Source organism: Taeniopygia guttata, chromosome 2, assembly GCF_048771995.1.
Source record: "Taeniopygia guttata chromosome 2, bTaeGut7.mat, whole genome shotgun sequence".
Taxonomy (NCBI): Eukaryota; Metazoa; Chordata; class Aves; order Passeriformes; family Estrildidae; genus Taeniopygia; species Taeniopygia guttata.
This window is the reverse complement of record NC_133026.1, coordinates 25,092,731-25,110,241: the sequence shown is the minus strand read 5'-3', so window position 1 is coordinate 25,110,241 and position 17,511 is coordinate 25,092,731. Positions and strand designations below refer to the sequence as shown.

Genomic DNA, 17,511 nt, shown 5'->3' with positions numbered 1-17,511 from the left:
AGAGATGCTGGATATGTGTTTTCCATGTGAAATCTACAGTGAAACACAGAGATCACAAGACAGAAGTACAAAGTACAAATGCTTCCCCACTCTAGCCAGAAAAAAAAAAAGTGACTCAATAGTCGTGCCAAAATGTGAGAGCTGGTCACAAATATACTTTTGTTTCTATCTAGAACCCTAAGAATCTCAGAGCAGCTGTTAAAGGCTGCTGAAATCAAAGGAAATTATTTTACAGGTATCAGTGGGATATCCCTACTGTACTACTTCATCCAAGTACTTCAGGGCAGTTACCAGCTCCTCCCTCACTGGTCATTGAAAATGAGATATGGGATTAACACCTATGATGGAGCAAATGGGGAAGTACACAAACAACCTAACACAGCAGCCCTAAAAAGGCTTAAGGCAGTATTAACTCTGAAACCTAACAAAGTCACATAAACATCCATAGGATTCTGATTTCACTGCAAGGAAACAAGGATGGAGGTAATAACTGTACAAAGAATCCAGGTAACTGCTTTGTTGGCAGAGCCAGTCTTCCTGGATGGTTTTGAGAAAGACATTTTCTTACTTCTCTCCAGTCCACCTGTCACACTAGTTGCCTTTTAAAAGCATGACTAAAAAAAACTATCTGAAAGACCACCAAACAGATGCAACAGTTTGTCCCTACCACTTTAGCAGAATAATGTATTGCACTATGCTCCTTGTGATTACAGTTTCAAATTCTGTGATCCTATGCTGCAAACTTGTTTTATATTTTATTAGAATGAAATAATAAGTCATTGACTCACATTTTCTATGTACTCACAGTGCAAGCAGAATATGACCTGGAAGAGATAAATGGGGGAAAAAAAGAAATAATAGAAGGTGGAAGAGAAGCTGCATCTTTTACAGATGAGAAGCAAAGGTGCAAAGAGCATTTGCAATAAGCCAGCTAAGCAACAAACATGGTTGTTAGAGAATATTTATGACAGCAGGCACTGTGTAACATCACTGTAGCGTGCACAATGGGAGCAAGCTTTCCAGAAAACATATCTGCAAAACAGACATGCAGTTAGGTCTAACTATCAATCACCTGAACATGTGAATAAATCTACAGGCAGTGGTCCATGCTCTGTTAAAATCAGCTTCTACCATACAGAAAACTTGCTGCCCAGTAAAGAAGCCGTAAGGCCACAGGAGCTAAAATATATTATACAAAGTATCACAATGACAATATCACAACTACTACTTCAGCAGAAGTTTGAATATTTAGATCTTGCAACGACTAAAGCGTATGTACAATGATTGGTTATATGTACTAGTTTAAGATCCCATCACACTGAAACAATCGGATTTTTACGTGTTTGGGTTTTTATTTCCTTTCATAATTCACATTCTTTAAAACAGTGCTTACCGATCCACAAAAGCACATCTATATGGACTGTTTAAGTCTCCTCTCTGCTGGAACTGTGAGTGTGTAACTCCCATTAATGCTAATGGGCGTAAAGCACACGCATAGAAGAGAAAATAGACCCCTCACTGTGAAAATAAATGTGTTCAGTTATTTTCAGATGTGATGCCAAAATCAAACAACTAAAAGTACACAGTCAAAGGAGATAACACTATATAGGCCTAAATGAAAGTGTCACCATTATTTTTAACTCCCTGGTCATGGACCCTGCCACATTCTTCATGTGTCTGACATTTCTTGTCATAAAGACCATGACTGGATAACATATCAACATAGGTCAATCCTAAATTCTTACACAAGTGAAAACAGCCCCGATCCCATACTTCTTACCTTCACAGAGGATGCAAGGTCAGGCTTTATATCTTATGTTTCTCACTTAGGTCATATGTTTTCTTTTTATACCATATGGGTTAATAGCAGCAGTAAACTTTACTGCTCTCTAGGATAGTTCCTTAAAACGGTGATGAATCTATCAAAGTAAAAATTCCTACCACTTAATTTTATCCTTAATGGTTGATAGCCTGATGTTTTCTGCTCTGATTAAAATTCACAGAGTCAATGCTGTCTAAGACGGAGATAAGAACAACTGTTTATCCAGTAAGAAATTCAAAGATATGATGCTGTACTAAAATACAAATATAGCATTTTTTTCTTCTGCTGGAACCAGTGCTTTATGAGTTTACAGCTGATCTAATGTGACATTTGGAACAGCCACAAACAAACAAAGATTTTTAAAAGGGTGCAGTAGAAGTGGAGCATTAACGATTTTGGTGAATGCATTTAGGGTCTTTGTAAAGTGGCCTGCTGACTTTCTAATGCAAGTAATCACACCCATCTTCCCAAATCAGGGAGATGGACCTTCAAAAAAGCGGATGCTACTGAGTTATCAGCTAGGCAGAGATCAGTTCTTCCAGTACTGAGGCCTTTTCAGAAGCTGATGTTGTAGGAGATGAGGAGACTGCTGCTGCTGAAAGGTCAACTTTCACAGCTCTGTGTCAGGATTTGCAACAGTGCTGGGTCAAACAGGAAAGTTAGCTGCTGCTGGGTGCTGTACAGCCCAGCTCCCAGCCCCTTGACCCCAGCTATGTGCTCACTCCTCTACTCCCACGTGAGTCATTTCATGGAGAAAAACAGCGCAAACAAAACAAAACAAAACAAATCAAACAAATAAATAAATACTTCTCTACTGATCTGTCTCTGCACAATGTGAATGGTGACAAGCCCTTTTACCTACACAAAAACTGGGCAGCAAGGGATTTGGATAAGGATGGCTGGCAGGAGGAGAAGAACTTTTCCTTTTAAACTGTCAAGACCAGCCCAGTCAGATCCCAGAATCACACCCTTACAAAAAGGACAGTCAAAGGAGGACCCCAGCTGAGCCAAAAATTGGCCAGTGTCTGCACAGTGAAGTAAAGCAAAATCCTTAAAGGCTGCCATATTTCTGTACCAGACACTTCCAAGAGTACACGCACTGGGAATCCCCCACGCATCACTCCTGAGGACAGCTAAGGACGGAATCTCCAAAGATCTCTTTACAGACTGGCCTACAGGCTTCAGGACCCAAGAGGCTGCTACTCGCTGTACCTGCCCTTGGTTCCAGGCTATTGATCTGCAAAGTATTTCTGTCTCACTTGAGGCTTTATAGTGAGAACAGCTGGCTACAGAATATATGAGCACCCTTCTCTTTTAAACCAGAAAAAGGCTCTAACAACACAGCAGCCCCAGCAGTGCCGCAGCCCAGATGACCTCTCCTAAATTTCATGCAGGAATTACTGCAGAGACTGATACTGCCTGACTGAACCAGGCGACAAATTAATGAGTTCCTTCATTCATTACAGAAGAGCAGAACTGGCAATGGTCTCTCAGTAGCCGTGTGGACAGACATCCATTGGTTTACTTAAGCACATATGGAGCTGAGCTGGAGACACTGAGGCTCTGCAAGGGCAGGGCACGCAACATCCCTGAAGCAGAGCTCTTTATGTAACAGTGAACTGAACTCACACAAATCAATACTGTTGAATGACTCTTTTCTTTTTCAAGTAATAGAAGCCTGTCTTTCTTTTTTATTTGAGTGTATCACTATGACTCATTTTGCAAGATGATGTGTTATTATACACAGGAAAGGTCAAAAATGTCAATATTGCTATTTCTGTAATTCTGCAATATCTGCAATTCCATATTTTCTTCTGGGTGAGCTTGCAGGAGTAAATAGTCCTATGAATGATTTGGTGTATGATATGCAAAAAAAGACATTTCTACAGCCTGTCTAGACTCTCAGACAAGATCAGACTGTGCTGTCATCAAAGACATTTCCACAGCCTGTTGTATCACTTAAAAGACAGAACAATCATGCAAAATGAAAAATAAATAAAAACAGCTGACCTGCCAGTGTCACAGTGGAAATCTGAGCACAGTAACCTTAGACAATTTAGAGATTATGCTAACAACGTGGCAAGAAGTTTCAGAAAACATTTGTGAGGAAGGGCAACTCCTGCACTAGCAAATGAAATCCAAAAACGTGAGTCATGCACAAGCAATTTTGCTATGGGCCATAAAATCACTTTATGAGAGTTACAGATAATTCTGTATGCATTCTATAATGTTTCCCTACTGTGTAGAGATGGATATCTCAGTATCCTATCACAGATAATGGTGGAAAACAAATTCTCTACATAAAAGCTGATTGCTCAGAGATTCACCCTTACCTGTTCCAAGGGATTGTAATGCCGATGGAACACTTTTATACTGCATTCATCAGCAAAGAGTTAGATTCATCGCTGCCAAACACACTGCAGTTCAGATGCTTGTTATAAGATGTAGCAGGGTGAATTGAGAGCAGCCTTAGGCACGGAATATGCATCCTGCTATAGTCTATAACACATGCCCCTACTATCCTTCAAAATGACACCTCTCATTTCCTCCTGTTAGTACACATCTTTTGCACTTATTCAGACATATGAACCAGTATCGAAAGAACAGATGCATTCTATGCATGTCATGCTGACAAAAACTTACAGCAGTAAGCCAGTCATAAAATAAGAGACACTAGAGTATAAAAGATAAACCCTTTAGGACCAATTTTAGAACAGCACTGCCTCTTTTTGCACCTCAATTTTTTCTTTTAACTTGTTTAATTTGTTCTTTTAACTTTTTCCAAATGTACCCACAGGATCATTATTAAAAAACAGCTTGAAAAACACTGGAAGCTTTCAAAAGAGACTTCTCTCATGAGACTTCAACATGTTAACTCTTCTGCAAGGTAGCTTTACAATTAACACACTGTTGGCAACCAAAATGCAATGAGGACTCCACTGAAAGAGTAAGACAGATTTCTTTCTTAAACTTGGATGTGGCAGTCTCCAGGAGTTGAGCTTAAAAACAAAACACAAAACCCCAACAAAACAAACAAACCACAAAAGAATCCCAAAAGAAGATACCTCTCCAACATCATAGACCCAGATGCGGCCTTCTGAATCACCAACTGCTACCTCCTTCCCAGCCTGGGCCCAGCGGACACGGTTGAGGGCAGACGCCCCTTCTATGGTGACACTGGCTGTGGGAACCTGTTGAAACAGTAAGAACAGGAGGGACAATAAAATCACACTGCTTACAAACCCAGGGGTTAGTTTTGAATGTTCTGGATGAGTCGAAGTCCCTCAGCATTGCTGGAAGAAGAAAACAACTCTCATTGGGGTGAGAAAAAAAACAACAAAAGGTTTCATTGTTTCTTTGATGATGTGCTAAAAAGAGTGAAGAGTAAGAGATTGCTTGGAATGAACAGTAAAGGGCAGTAAGTGAAACCATGTTTTCTGCCTTAGCCCTGGAAACATGCAAAACCAGATCTTTTTTTCTCAAAAGTCACTAACATGGCCAAGAACCAACTGAGAGCAAGATTTGGCTTGAGTGCTGGCCTGGCTCTGACTCAAGCCCAGATAACCTGAGAGTCAGCAGACACATCTCTGTATTCATGCTGACACATCCTTTGAATCCACACTCACCTCTGTGGCAAGATGCAGAGGTTGAAACTTAGGTATTCTATCAGAAAAGTCCTGAGCTAATCACTTTAGAGTGAGAACATGGCAGAAGTGAGAACAGCTGAGCTGACATTTTGGAACTCCTACAATACATTCCCACAATTCTCTTTTACATCCCCAGGACATTACTTCTGCTTTAAATGGATGCTGTCTAATTCCTAAACTCCCTCCCTGCCCCAAGTCAACCAACTTAACAGGTGATCTACAAGAACTCATAAAGATTCTGGTTAATGTGTGGGATGAATAAAGCAATGAACATGATCTCAAGAGAAGTATTTGTCATCTACACTGGAATGAGGGCATCAAAAGATGCTGCAGGAGGAAGGAATTGCGTGGGTGTTTGTCCCAGATAGGTGGATCACCCAGTTGATTTAGGTCACCTCATATGACAAATGACAGTAACCTGCAAGCCTACTAATGCTCCACCCAGCTGCCTTTAATAGGAGAGAACCTGCCTGAGCAGGAGTCTGGAGCTTGGCGTAACAGTCTTCCAAACAAGGCTTTTTAGTTTCAGTGCCTTTTAGGTCACAGCAAATGGGATAGGTTAGCTGCTAAACAACTCCTCCACTGCATCCATCTGGTGGGAAAAGGTTTTGGTAACATTATGAGATGACAAAGGAGTGACCCAGGATCTATAAACGGGCATAGGATGGTGAACAGTCCGGGTTAAGAAGAGGTAGCTGGACAAGAACCAGAGTCCTAGCTACTCAGAGAGGAGTGACAGGTACTCCTTCTGTCCTCACTGCCAGTACAGTGCAGCAGGAGCAGGAAGAAAGCAACTTGAAGGTCATACTAAACTCTGGTCTGAACATTGACCAACTGGCAAGATTAACAAAACCAGTACTTTGCTGACTTCATCTCGGTTCTCTGACTGTGAGAACTGAGACAGGTCTAAAGATCCTGGAGAAAAATAACTTTAAAATTAACATTGTAGAGCTCCTATGCCAGTCTCCTCCTCAGCCCTAATGCCTTCATTGTGTCACACCAGATGAGTGACAGCAGGAAACCAAACCTCTGCAGACTTGCTGAGGCTCTTGTTGCAGCTGCAGCCCCTGCACTGCCCACAAGGACCGGGAAGCCGGGCTGCTTCCCTTGACTCTCCCCCTGGAGGCTCCACTCCCTGCTCCCCCTCACCAACCCTGACACCAGGCTGCCAAACCAATTGGCACCTCAAGTGCAGGGATTCTGCCACAGCTAAAGCATCACCTCGGCAAAGGGCTTCACAGTAGTGTCCTGAGCCCCACAAGAAAAATGCAGGAGGATTTTGTTTGCAGAATGATGACTGATGTAGAAATAATGCTGGATACCAATCAGAAAGCAGATACCATCCTCCCCCCCTTTAGGAAGTCCTTCAAATGCAAATAACTACTCATCTCCCCATTGTGCAAGGCCTAGGTCCTGTCCAAGGCAGAATTACCCAAAAAAGCTGGCATGCACTAACTCCTTGTCCCGGGTCTGTTACCTAAGAAGAGTCAATGGCCTTAAACTGACCTGGAATCATTGATCCAGCTTAAAAATCACAGTAGAAAACAAGCAAGTTTTAGTACTCTAATCATGGATTTCTGAGAAAAAAAAATCCAGACAAAGTTAATTTCTTAGCATTTGGGAATGGGTTTTTTCTAACAGCTAAATGCCACATTGTAGAAGACTAAGCCACTAACCAGCTACGTTTCTCAGAAAACTGCAGATCACAGATACATGTTTCATGTACAAATATACACTGTATATTTTAGGCATTGAATTTTCACAAAATCTTTCAGGAGGCTGTAATACGTAACTCTAGAGCTGGGGTTTGGTTTAGGTTTTTGTTTTTGGGGGTTTACTTTTTTTTGTTGTTAATACAGCATTCTTTCAGTGTTCCACATAAAAATAAGCATGAATGCCACCGACACAAGACACAACCCATACTTTTTTCAAAACCCAATGTTTTTGAAAACTCCTGTTACTAATCCACAAAGCTATCCAACAGAATAAAAAGCAATACTGAAACAGTCTTTAAAAATCCAAAGAAAAAACCTTTTCTCCAGTGATACGGAGAGAAATATAGTTAAACAACAGTATCTTAAAATAGGTTTGTCTGCTTTCGGTAGTGATAGTTTAAATTACACATGCCTGTTTGAGATTTCAATGTAAGAGTTTATTTATAATGGTAGCATTATGTTTTTAAAATCACTTTTGAAATACCTTATAAATTCTCTGAAGTTGGTGCTTGTCAGATTTTAAACAATTTTGAAATGAAATTTTAACAGGTAACAGATTAAGAAAGATGCAGTCAGAAAAACCTGCATGATAGAAATATAGCTTTTTATTATTACATAGTGTCAAAACCTGCTTGCAAATACATCTACTACCTGTTTCTAGATATAGACACCATCTTCACACTTAAAAAGTTAAGGTACAGCATGCAAAAAACCTGAGAAACATCTGAACAGGATACAACAGAAGAAATAAGCAACTTTTTAAGTCAGTTTCATATCAGCTCATACATAAATAAGACTCATCAAGCACGAAGAGATCTTCTCCAATCTTGATAAAAAAATAAATGTTACGGATACATCAGTAATAAATCAGCATTTGCTATCCTGAAGCTTTTTGCAAACCTCACTACACTGATCTATAAAAATAATATTCAGTTTGCAAAAGAATGATGGAGTAACAATTTTTTTCTTCTTGACTTATTTTTAAATATGCATTTATCAGATATAAAATAAAACATGATGATTTTCCTTACTATTACAAAAATAATTTCTGATATGCAGAAATAAACATGAAGTACACCAATAGCCTTGCAACTTTGCAGTGAGATTTTGAAAATAATTATTACACTGATTAAAGCCTTGGTGCAGTCCAATGATCTAAGTTATTTGGTCAGAAAGCATCTAGCTCTCAGGAAAAACGTTTTCAATAATTACTGAGAGCAACATGAGTTGAAACTCTGCTGTGATTCAAAAATTTGAAGGTAGCATATTGTAACTAAACCCACGTGTTTTCTTAATTGATTTTCAAAATGATACCTAAATATTAATGCGGCTTATTTCCCAAATTAAACAAAGCCAAGACTCATTAATAACAATCACATCTAGTTCTTACAGAGATTTTTATCAATAGCTAGCAGTTAAACACAGTAATAGACTTGTCATTTTTACTGTCTTCACAAATACTTAGACATCACATATCTGACATCTAAAAGTAATAACGATCTAAAAAATAGGTGCTTCAAGATCTCTTATTACAAAGGCAGAAGTGCTGACAAGGAGTTTTTCTTAGCTGTGCAGACTCAAACAGCATAATCGATTACAGAAATCTGGAAAATTATTAGTTAATTATGATCTACCAGATAGAGGGTAAAAGTAAACAACGATCACTTTCAGTTACGATGCTCAGAGCTGTTTGCAGTTCTCTCTTCCAGAGATATTTTTGTGGCTTCTCCTGAGTAACAAAACTTCACATCTATTCAGAATCCGCCAGTTTATCATTTATACTGATTTTTTTGTTTGTTTCATCACTACTCAGTAAGGAAAGCAAATTATATTTCTGTGTCCAGAGACCCAAATTTGATCCTCATAAAAACACAAAGCTCAGATACCATGGAAATAATTCCAGTCTGATCCTTACATGAGAGCTGATTTTGACCTCTCAGAACGGAAATAATTTGTGAAATCAGGGGGTGGCCTTGCATGCAAAATAAAAGCAGGATGAAGCTTGAAATTTTTTTTTTTTTGATGTTCCTATATATTTATATGTAAACACACTGAAAGCAGCAGCGGTTTGCTACGTACAGCTTTATTATTGATGGGAATGGGATCAAGCAGTCCAGACTAATTTTTTGGAAAGAAATTATGGTCTCCTTGAGTAAAATGGCAAAACATCAGTTGATTTCAATTTCAGCCCTGGTACTTGGGGGGAAAGGTTTATTTTTTCTTCTCAAAATGCTGGGTTTTATGCTCTGTGTTTAAGCCTGCATTAATGAGAACACCTGAAGGATATGTCCCTCCCTTCCCAAATAAATTCTTAGGAGACTCCTCCTGAATATCCTCCAGCTGTATGTGCTCTAATTAAAAAGGCTGCACTGCTTCCTGCTCAGAGCACTTCAAAAGGCCTCACTGCTCCCCTTGACAGTGCAGTGCCCGGTGCTGGTTCCTCATACCTGTCCGTGCTTATTTATGGCAAGCACCACTCACTGGAAGCCATAAACTGCGCCCATATTTTACTCTGACTGAAAAGCATAGCAGGTTTATGTGAAAGGTATATTAATGATCCAACTAATCTTAAAAAAAATTAATTAAAAATAGGATGTAAGGAGGAAAATACTGCTGCTTGCTCTTCTGTTTTCTCTTTTTGGGACATAAAAAGAAACTCGCCAGTTAATATGGGGCCTTTTATTTTCTTATAGTCTGTTCTTAGTTTTACATTGCATTAAGTAAAAACCAGGAAGACTTAGTGTGTGGAAAAATACTTCAGTTTTTGTGCTCGAAACTGATTACTGGCCATCTGAGATTGACCTCAGGTGATGATAGGTTTTCTGAAAATCATTTTGGGGTAAAACTTAAATCCAGATAAAAGAGTATCAATTTAAGCCTCTGGTGTTTTTAAAACTTTGAAATAATAAGAGGACAAACCCGAGGTTTGGCACATTTAGGAAGATACTTTTTTAAAAAACACAGTGTTTATCAATCTCAATCTTTGTTAAAAGTGCTCTGATTAATCTTTTCTCACCAGTGAAATTCAAAGGCGAGACCTTTCCTTTCCAATGGTCCCCACTATTCAGCTAATAGCGGTGATAAGGTAGTTATTTGCATTTTTACCTTTAAGTTCCACAGTAAAGTTTAAACACAAAAAAGGGTGAGGGTGTAAAGCCCTCATGAATGACATGTTTGAGAGATACCCTGTGCTTTTAAAGACTGCAGCAGGGTACCCAGCGACTCAAAGGCAGGATGTGAGGGGAGATGCAGGGGCACACGCTTGGTTTCTGATCCGCGGGGCTTCCAAGTTACAGTCCCCAGAGAATGTGGCGCAGAGGAGAATAAATTCAGAGGGGGAGGAAGCCTCCCAGTCCAACACGAGCCCAGTCCCCGCTGGCGTCAGTGGCGGCGTGGCCGGGCTGCCAAGGTGTGACCCCCTGGGTTTGGGCCGGAATCGCAAACCTGTCTCTTGGGAGAGTCAGAAACGGGGCGAGGAGATTAAAAAAAAAAAAACCAAACCTGCAGAACGGGCGCGGTTTAAAAGTACATCTTAAAATAACAGAGGGGAAGGAGCCTCCTCCCCGAGCCGGCACCGCGGCATTTAATTGCGCTGGCTTTCTGCCGGGGGTGCCGGAGCCGGCCCTCCCGCCCCTGACAGGTACGGAGGGCACCAGCCCCGCCGCAGGGGAGGCAGCGCGGGAGGCGGGCGGGAGGGAAGGAGGGACGGCAGAGGGGGACGGGCGGGCGCCCCCGGCAGCGGGACCTGCCCTCCCGTACCCTCCCCTCCCCTCCCCGCCGCGCCCCGCGGCGCGGGCGGCGGCCGACGCCGGGTTGTGCCCGCCCCGAGGGAGCGCGGCGCCCCTCGCAGCCCCGGCGGGAGGGATGGCGAGGGGTGCCCGCGGTGCCGGCCCTCACAGGGTTAAGGTCTCGCCCGGCGCCCCGCTGCCCGCCCGCCCGCGCCTTCCCACCGCCGCCGAGCCGCCTCACCTCCGTGTCGTTATTCAGGTTCCACAGATCCAGGCGCCCCATCCCGTCCACGCAGGCGAAGAGCGCGGGATGCACTGGCGACCACATGACATCGTAGACATAGTCGGCATTGTCTTCAAAGGAGTAGAGCGGCTTGTTGTGCTGTAAAGCAGAGAGCGGCATGAAGACTTCGTGGCGCTAGTGCTGCCTGGGGCTGTCTGGCGAGTCTAATTAAAAACTTTGCACATTTACAAAGTGTCATAAAACTTCCCCAGATGAAAGGTCCTCCGCGAAGGGCGGGACTGCGCTTTAATGGGGCAACAACTGTCCGGTGGGATAAATGAGATGCCCGGTGTGAGTGAGGGGTGTGGGACGCGCGGATGACGGGGCGGGGAGAGCGCCCGCTCCCGCTGCCGGCCGGCACCCCGGCGGCGGGAGGGGGTGCGGGGGGCGGTGCGGGCGGCAGCGGGCGCGGACACCGACACCGACACCGACACCGACACCGCTCCCGCCCGAGCCCGGCGCGCTGGCGGAGGCTCCGATAAGGATCGTGAGAGCGGCGGGAGCGGCGCGGCGCCTCCGCGGCCCCCCGCGCACCGCGGGCGGCGCCTGACACCTAGCGGCGGGCGGCGGCAGCGCACCCGCCCCGCGCCGCCCCGGCTCCCCGCGCCCGGCGCGCTCCGCGGGGAGGGAGGCAGGGAGCAGCTCCGGGGGGAGGGAAGGCTGTCATCTGCAGCAGGCGGGGAGTCGGGGGGAAGTTAGGAAGTACACCAGGAATAAAGTGTAATTGTCCCTCATGAATTATTCATCGCATCTGGCTCGTCTTTAATTTTTGCATAATGGCTTCGCTAATCCCCGATCAATTAATGGAAAATGAAATTTGAATGATAATGAAAACTCCAGAGATGAAAGAAATTAAGTATTCTCATGGCTTATGACAGAAATCTAAACAATGAGACTTCTCCGAGGGTCTCCCCGAGTGCCTCCCTCCTCCTGCCGTTCCCTGCCGCCTCCCCGGCGAGCGCGGCCCGGCGGGACGGGCACCCCCGGTCCCCTCGCGGTCCCCCGGCCCCGGGAAATGCAGCATCACTGAGCGAGCCGTGGAAGTGCCCAGGTCGCACACGCAGAACATCTTGGTTAGGTCTCTCCGGAATGCACCCTCGTGCATTTTCCAAAGGAAACGTTATCCGGAGTGCCTCAATGCATAGCCATGCATTATTTTTCCAAAAAGTGGAGTGACCAATCGCAATTATTATATAGCTTTCCCCTCTAATTAATATCATTAATTTAAAGTGATAATGCGGTCGGTTTGACGTCTATTTACAGTCGGCTCCTTGCTGGTTTTGGTTCTGGTCCTCTTGCACCTCATGTTGCTTGGATGGGTGCTGGGGCTGGAAGCACTGCAGGGTCAGCACATGGGACAGGCGTGTGTCCGTCTCTGCTGCCGTGTCTCTGGGTATTGTGTGGTGTGTTGCTGTTGCAACAACACAACTGTGTTGTAAACAGTTCTGTAATATTTCTGGCCACCACAGGTATCACAAAAAAATTACTGGAAGTATTCAGAGATTTAATTATGTTACTCTGTCATTCGAAAACATACTGAAAATACATAGGGAAAATACATACATTCCAGAGGCTGGGTTTTCCTCTGCTTGAATTAATAAAAGATGTTTTGATTACAGGACAGGGTCTCAAATTTTCATAACTGACCTAATGGGTTTTGTCCATTTCTTAAGACTAGCAAACATTTTGTGTAACAATGAAATGAAATCAGAGCTTGACCTTATTATCTTGAATTTGTACAACATTTTAATTTCTTTTCCTGGGCTGGAGTTTTGCAAAAGAAAATGAAAACATTACAAAAAAATATTTTCATTCCCGAAGAAGGTCTTTTTCTCCAAACACATATGTGTCTGCTTACTGTATTATCAGTGGAGTTATTTACATTTGTTAATGGAATTACTTAGCCTGTGCTAAGCTTTTCCAGGGTTTAGGGCCAAATGAACACCAAACTTTTGAAGAGGCAGAGGTATTTCATAGGAAATTTCAAAATCAATGTTCACAACTGTGAGCTAGGAAATAATGTTTAGAAAGAGTTACAGGGATTCCCAATGCTGGATTTTCACTGAAAACATCTAATTTAGGTTCAAATATATCAAGTGTATAAGTCCCAGTGGGCATTGAAGATAGTAGTATACCAAAAGAAAAAGAAATCTGGTCAACTGCTAGATGGATGATGTTTTTCTTATTCTTATATGTGGAAAGAGTGCTGCACATATAGCACTTTAACATTTAATGTCATGGTAGAAGTAACAAAATTCCACAGAAGTTAAGGGCCTATTAAGATATCAATCAATTCAGGGCAGATTCCAATCAGCATTTCCTTTTTGTCAGCATATCAAAACTTGTTTTGATCTTGAGCATGGCGCTTTTTAAATTTTTTTTTTTTTTTTTTTTTTTTTACTTCTGTTACATTATTTTCCGCTTCATGCCTAAAGACCAAGGCATTAGAAGGAAGGGTCAGGAGATCTGGTGCTAGTCTATATCTTGCTGTACACATGTTGTGTAGTCTCTGGGAAATAGCTTTAGCTGATGTGCCTCTGTTTCCCTGTTATCAAATTAAAAACACTTTCAAGGTGCTGGGATTTGAGGTGAAAAGCCTAAAATACCGAAAATGAAATGCCTTTACTGTAACAGTGGATATATTCAGTCAGATAGAAAGTCAGAGGGAAAATGTGGACAAAAGGAATAATAGCGCTTTTGAGAAAGATCTCAGACATGCAAGGAATGACACACAAATTAATGGAGCAGAATAGGGCATGCAAAGAAATAAGAAATTGCAGGATTGTGAGCAGCCTAACCAAAAGGCAAGATGAGCTGCTGTGTGGTTGGGAAATCAGGGAGAAATCATCTGGCAGAAATGAGGCAGTGGTAGAGGAGCTGAGCTACACCCTCATACTGCCCCCAATATCACTGTCATCCCAGCTTGACTAGCTGCCAGTGAAAAAGGAGAAAGTATTTCCCATACTGTCTTGTCTTCTTGCACTATTTAACCAGAGAAGAACACAACAACTGCATATGGTCCATCTTGCTTCATGTCCTGTCTCCAATACTAACAACAACTGGCCTTTTTAAAAGTTGACATTTCATCCTGGTCTGAGAGCAGTTATGTCGATTTCATTGTGAAAGCTCAATTTCTGAGTTTAGGTGTGTATATAAATGTTCACAGGATTTCCTTACTGCCAGCCTGCTTCCTTACTATGGGCCCAGGCCTGCAGATCTTGTAATGCAACAATTTATGAGTAAGAACCTCTACTGACTGCTTCTAGAAAATGTTGAAATGTGGAACCATGTAAAGGTCACTTTAAAGCAGTTTTAAATTACCAAAACTTCAGACCTACACAATCTATAACTAACATATGGCTATTATTATAAAAAAACTGAAATTTAAACTTTATGAGCTTTCATTCTTAAATATCAACCCACTTTGTTATTCTATAGAACAGAAGAAATAGTTTAAAGCAGTATCTTCAGAAAAACTTGGGCCAAATCTACTTATTATTGAAAAAGAAGACTGTGGGGTGAAAATATGGCCCTAAAAATCAATGGAGTTTTGACATTGATTCCAAAAGGACATGCTTTCAGCATTTAGTGGAAAAAGCAAAAAGTCAATTACAAGATATGTGGGGTTTTTTCTAATTTCTTTAAATATGTTATCAATCATTTATCCTCAGTGTTTGTTTAGAGGCACTGTTTAAGAGGACAATGAAGAGTGAATATTTTATGTACCCACTGGCTGTCTAGGAAGTAAGTCTTGTCTATGAAATAAGAAGCTCACCTAAATAAATTCTACACTTTTATATAAAAGAGGGGTTTTTTTACACATATAAATTTGTCCAGTCTATTCCACTTATTTGCATAGAATTTTCTTTAATCCGTGAGGCGCCACACATGAAGTAGCTAATTATCCATATAAAGGAATGTATACATATACACAGGTTTTAACTAGCATCTGACTTCTAAAAAGCCGTGGAAAAAACTACTGGCTTTGCCCATTTCATGAAACGAGCATTTTTTTGCATGTTGCCACAATTTCTGTGGGTACCAGCTCCACTTAAAGGTACTTTCTAGACTGTACCTTCAGCAGTACAGATGTGTGGACACTCTGCTGTCTCCACTTCTTTCTTTCTACTCAGTTGTCTTCTATTCTAAAGGTGATAAGCCAAACACCATACTTCTGGCTCTCACCATATTCACAGCAGCTGTCAGTATTGGGCACTACTTGCAAGTTGATTCAAGCTGATTTTGTTCTCTAGGTGCACAGCAAATATGATAGATTAATTAGTCCTTGGCACAGAAACTTTCTGAACAAGCTAATGCTTTTTGTTTAGGCTCAAGCTCAGGCTTTCAGGCACTTGGAAAGAGCAGAGCCAGAGTGGTCCTGAGCAGTGTCTGTTCCTCTGTTTGGCCCTTGAACAAAACAGGGAATAGGAGTTGGGAATGAGATGATCTTTACAGACCTTCAACCCAAACCATTCTATGATTCTATGAACTTGGTCCCTGTGAGACAAGTGTTCTATAGTCTTTATCGATTAAAAAAAACCCCAAAACCACAACATGCAAAATGATGTCAAAGAAAGACATTTCTTTCAGCAGAAATAACACATAGGGAAGGTACAATCTTCTGTCTTTCTTTAAAAGTGAGTGTTGCAGTGTCATACTGACTAGATGTGAAAGAGACTGGGACAGGGCACAGCTTGTGGAACTTCTGCTCAGGATAGGATCTGAGCTTGTCCAGTGTTTTGTAGGCCCAGTCTTTTCCATGTTGAAAGAGACCGCAATATTTTGCTGAATCCAGGCTCATTGTTTCCCTTCTGATGGTGCCACTTAACCAGGCCAACTCAAACCATGCAGAAAGCATAGCAGAAATGAAAAGCTGCTGGGACTTTTGAGTCAAATACTCATCAAATTGACTCTACTCTGGTCTTGACCTTTCCCCCTTCAACGGTGTCCTTCTTGGGACAGCAGCTATTAGCTGTTTAGGGTTACTTATCCATACCTCTTATGGCGAGGAGTACAGTCCTCTGCTCTGTATAAGCCTCTGCTGCTCTTGTAAGCCTTCATGTTCTCTTTTTGTTTGTATGGAGTCAAAGAGAACCTGGTTTTCATTCAGAGTGACTGATCTCCACAGGAATTTTGCCAGTTCTGGACTACCATGTTTCTCCCAAATCTGTCAGTTACAGTGATCTAGGATTATCCAATAGCTCCTGCTTGGATGCTATACTTGTGGGCCTTGACTTAATTCAGTATATGCTTATTTTTAAAAGTTACAGCATTCCCAGGAAATGTTGCTAGATGTCATAAATCAGAGGCAGTAGTTACAGGTACATCCCTGGTGGCTCAGCAAAGCCTGTCTGCATTCTCCACAAAGGGTATCATTATCCTACAGATCCTAGTCCTATACAACTCACAACTTGTAGCCTGCTCCACCTTTTCCAGGACTAGCCAGACCTTCAAAGGACAGCAACGGGAAAGCAACAGGGTCATGTTCAGCTTTAGCCACCCAATGTCACTGGCAAACTGAGGTACCCCAAACTGCATCACAAAGTCCTTTTTACCTGCCTTAAAATTCCTTCTGGCAGTCAGTTTCAGTGCTGGATTGCAGATCCACTGGCACTCAAACAACATTTCACTGGGCTATGACCTATCTGTATGTTGTGTCACTGTCAGATAACTACTAGGTCACTGACTAACTGCAGTCTAAACTGACTTGATTGGCAAGATAACAAGCTTAAGTTTTAGACTCAGTAGCAACAGGGGGAAAGAAATGAGTGTGGAAATGATCCCTACACTCTTCACAACCCTTTTGTTCAAGTGCTGTAGTGTTGTTATACTGATTGGGCTTTGGCATTCTAAAAGTTGCAGACAGACAAAGCAGAAAATGTTCACTTTTAGAAAGTATTGTTCTTGTAGAGATACCAAAACTGTTGCCTTTCTTAATTGTCAGTAATAAAAGAAAGTCCAATATTTTTGCATAAACATGTGGGAATTATTATGGATAGAGGAGGGGACAAGAGTAAGAGTGAAAGGAAAGGGGCTATGAGAGCAGACCAAGTCTGGAGATAAACTGATGATTACATATTTGTGGTTTCCTTCAAAGTCAAAGCGCCACAAGTGAGTATAAAAGTAGGAAGCAAAGGAAAAAAGGTTTAATGATTGGCACAGGCGGTTTTAATGAGAACTGATCTTAATGTCTAATACTATGGTATGAAGAGAGAATAAAAGAACTTGGAAAGTCAGACAGCACTTGTCTTTTAAGAGTATCAGAAATTCAAAGAGCAGAGCTTTTGAAATCTGTGGATATAGCCTGGAAGCTAGT

At 42.0% G+C, this 17,511-nt stretch overlaps 1 protein-coding gene across 9 annotated transcripts in view; it reads right to left on the bottom strand.

Moving 5' to 3' along the window:
- DYNC1I1 (dynein cytoplasmic 1 intermediate chain 1) overlaps positions 1 to 17,511 on the bottom strand; it is a 186,048-nt gene that overhangs the window by 13,273 nt on the left and 155,264 nt on the right. For all 9 annotated transcript variants that reach the window (XM_030264700.4, XM_072925546.1, XM_030264699.4 and 6 more), the window contains 2 exons: positions 11,154 to 11,294; positions 4,888 to 5,013 (listed from right to left, as the gene is read on the bottom strand). In XM_030264700.4, the coding sequence (XP_030120560.1) occupies positions 4,888 to 5,013; positions 11,154 to 11,294 (267 nt within the window). The remainder of the gene's footprint in view (positions 1 to 4,887; positions 5,014 to 11,153; positions 11,295 to 17,511) is intronic.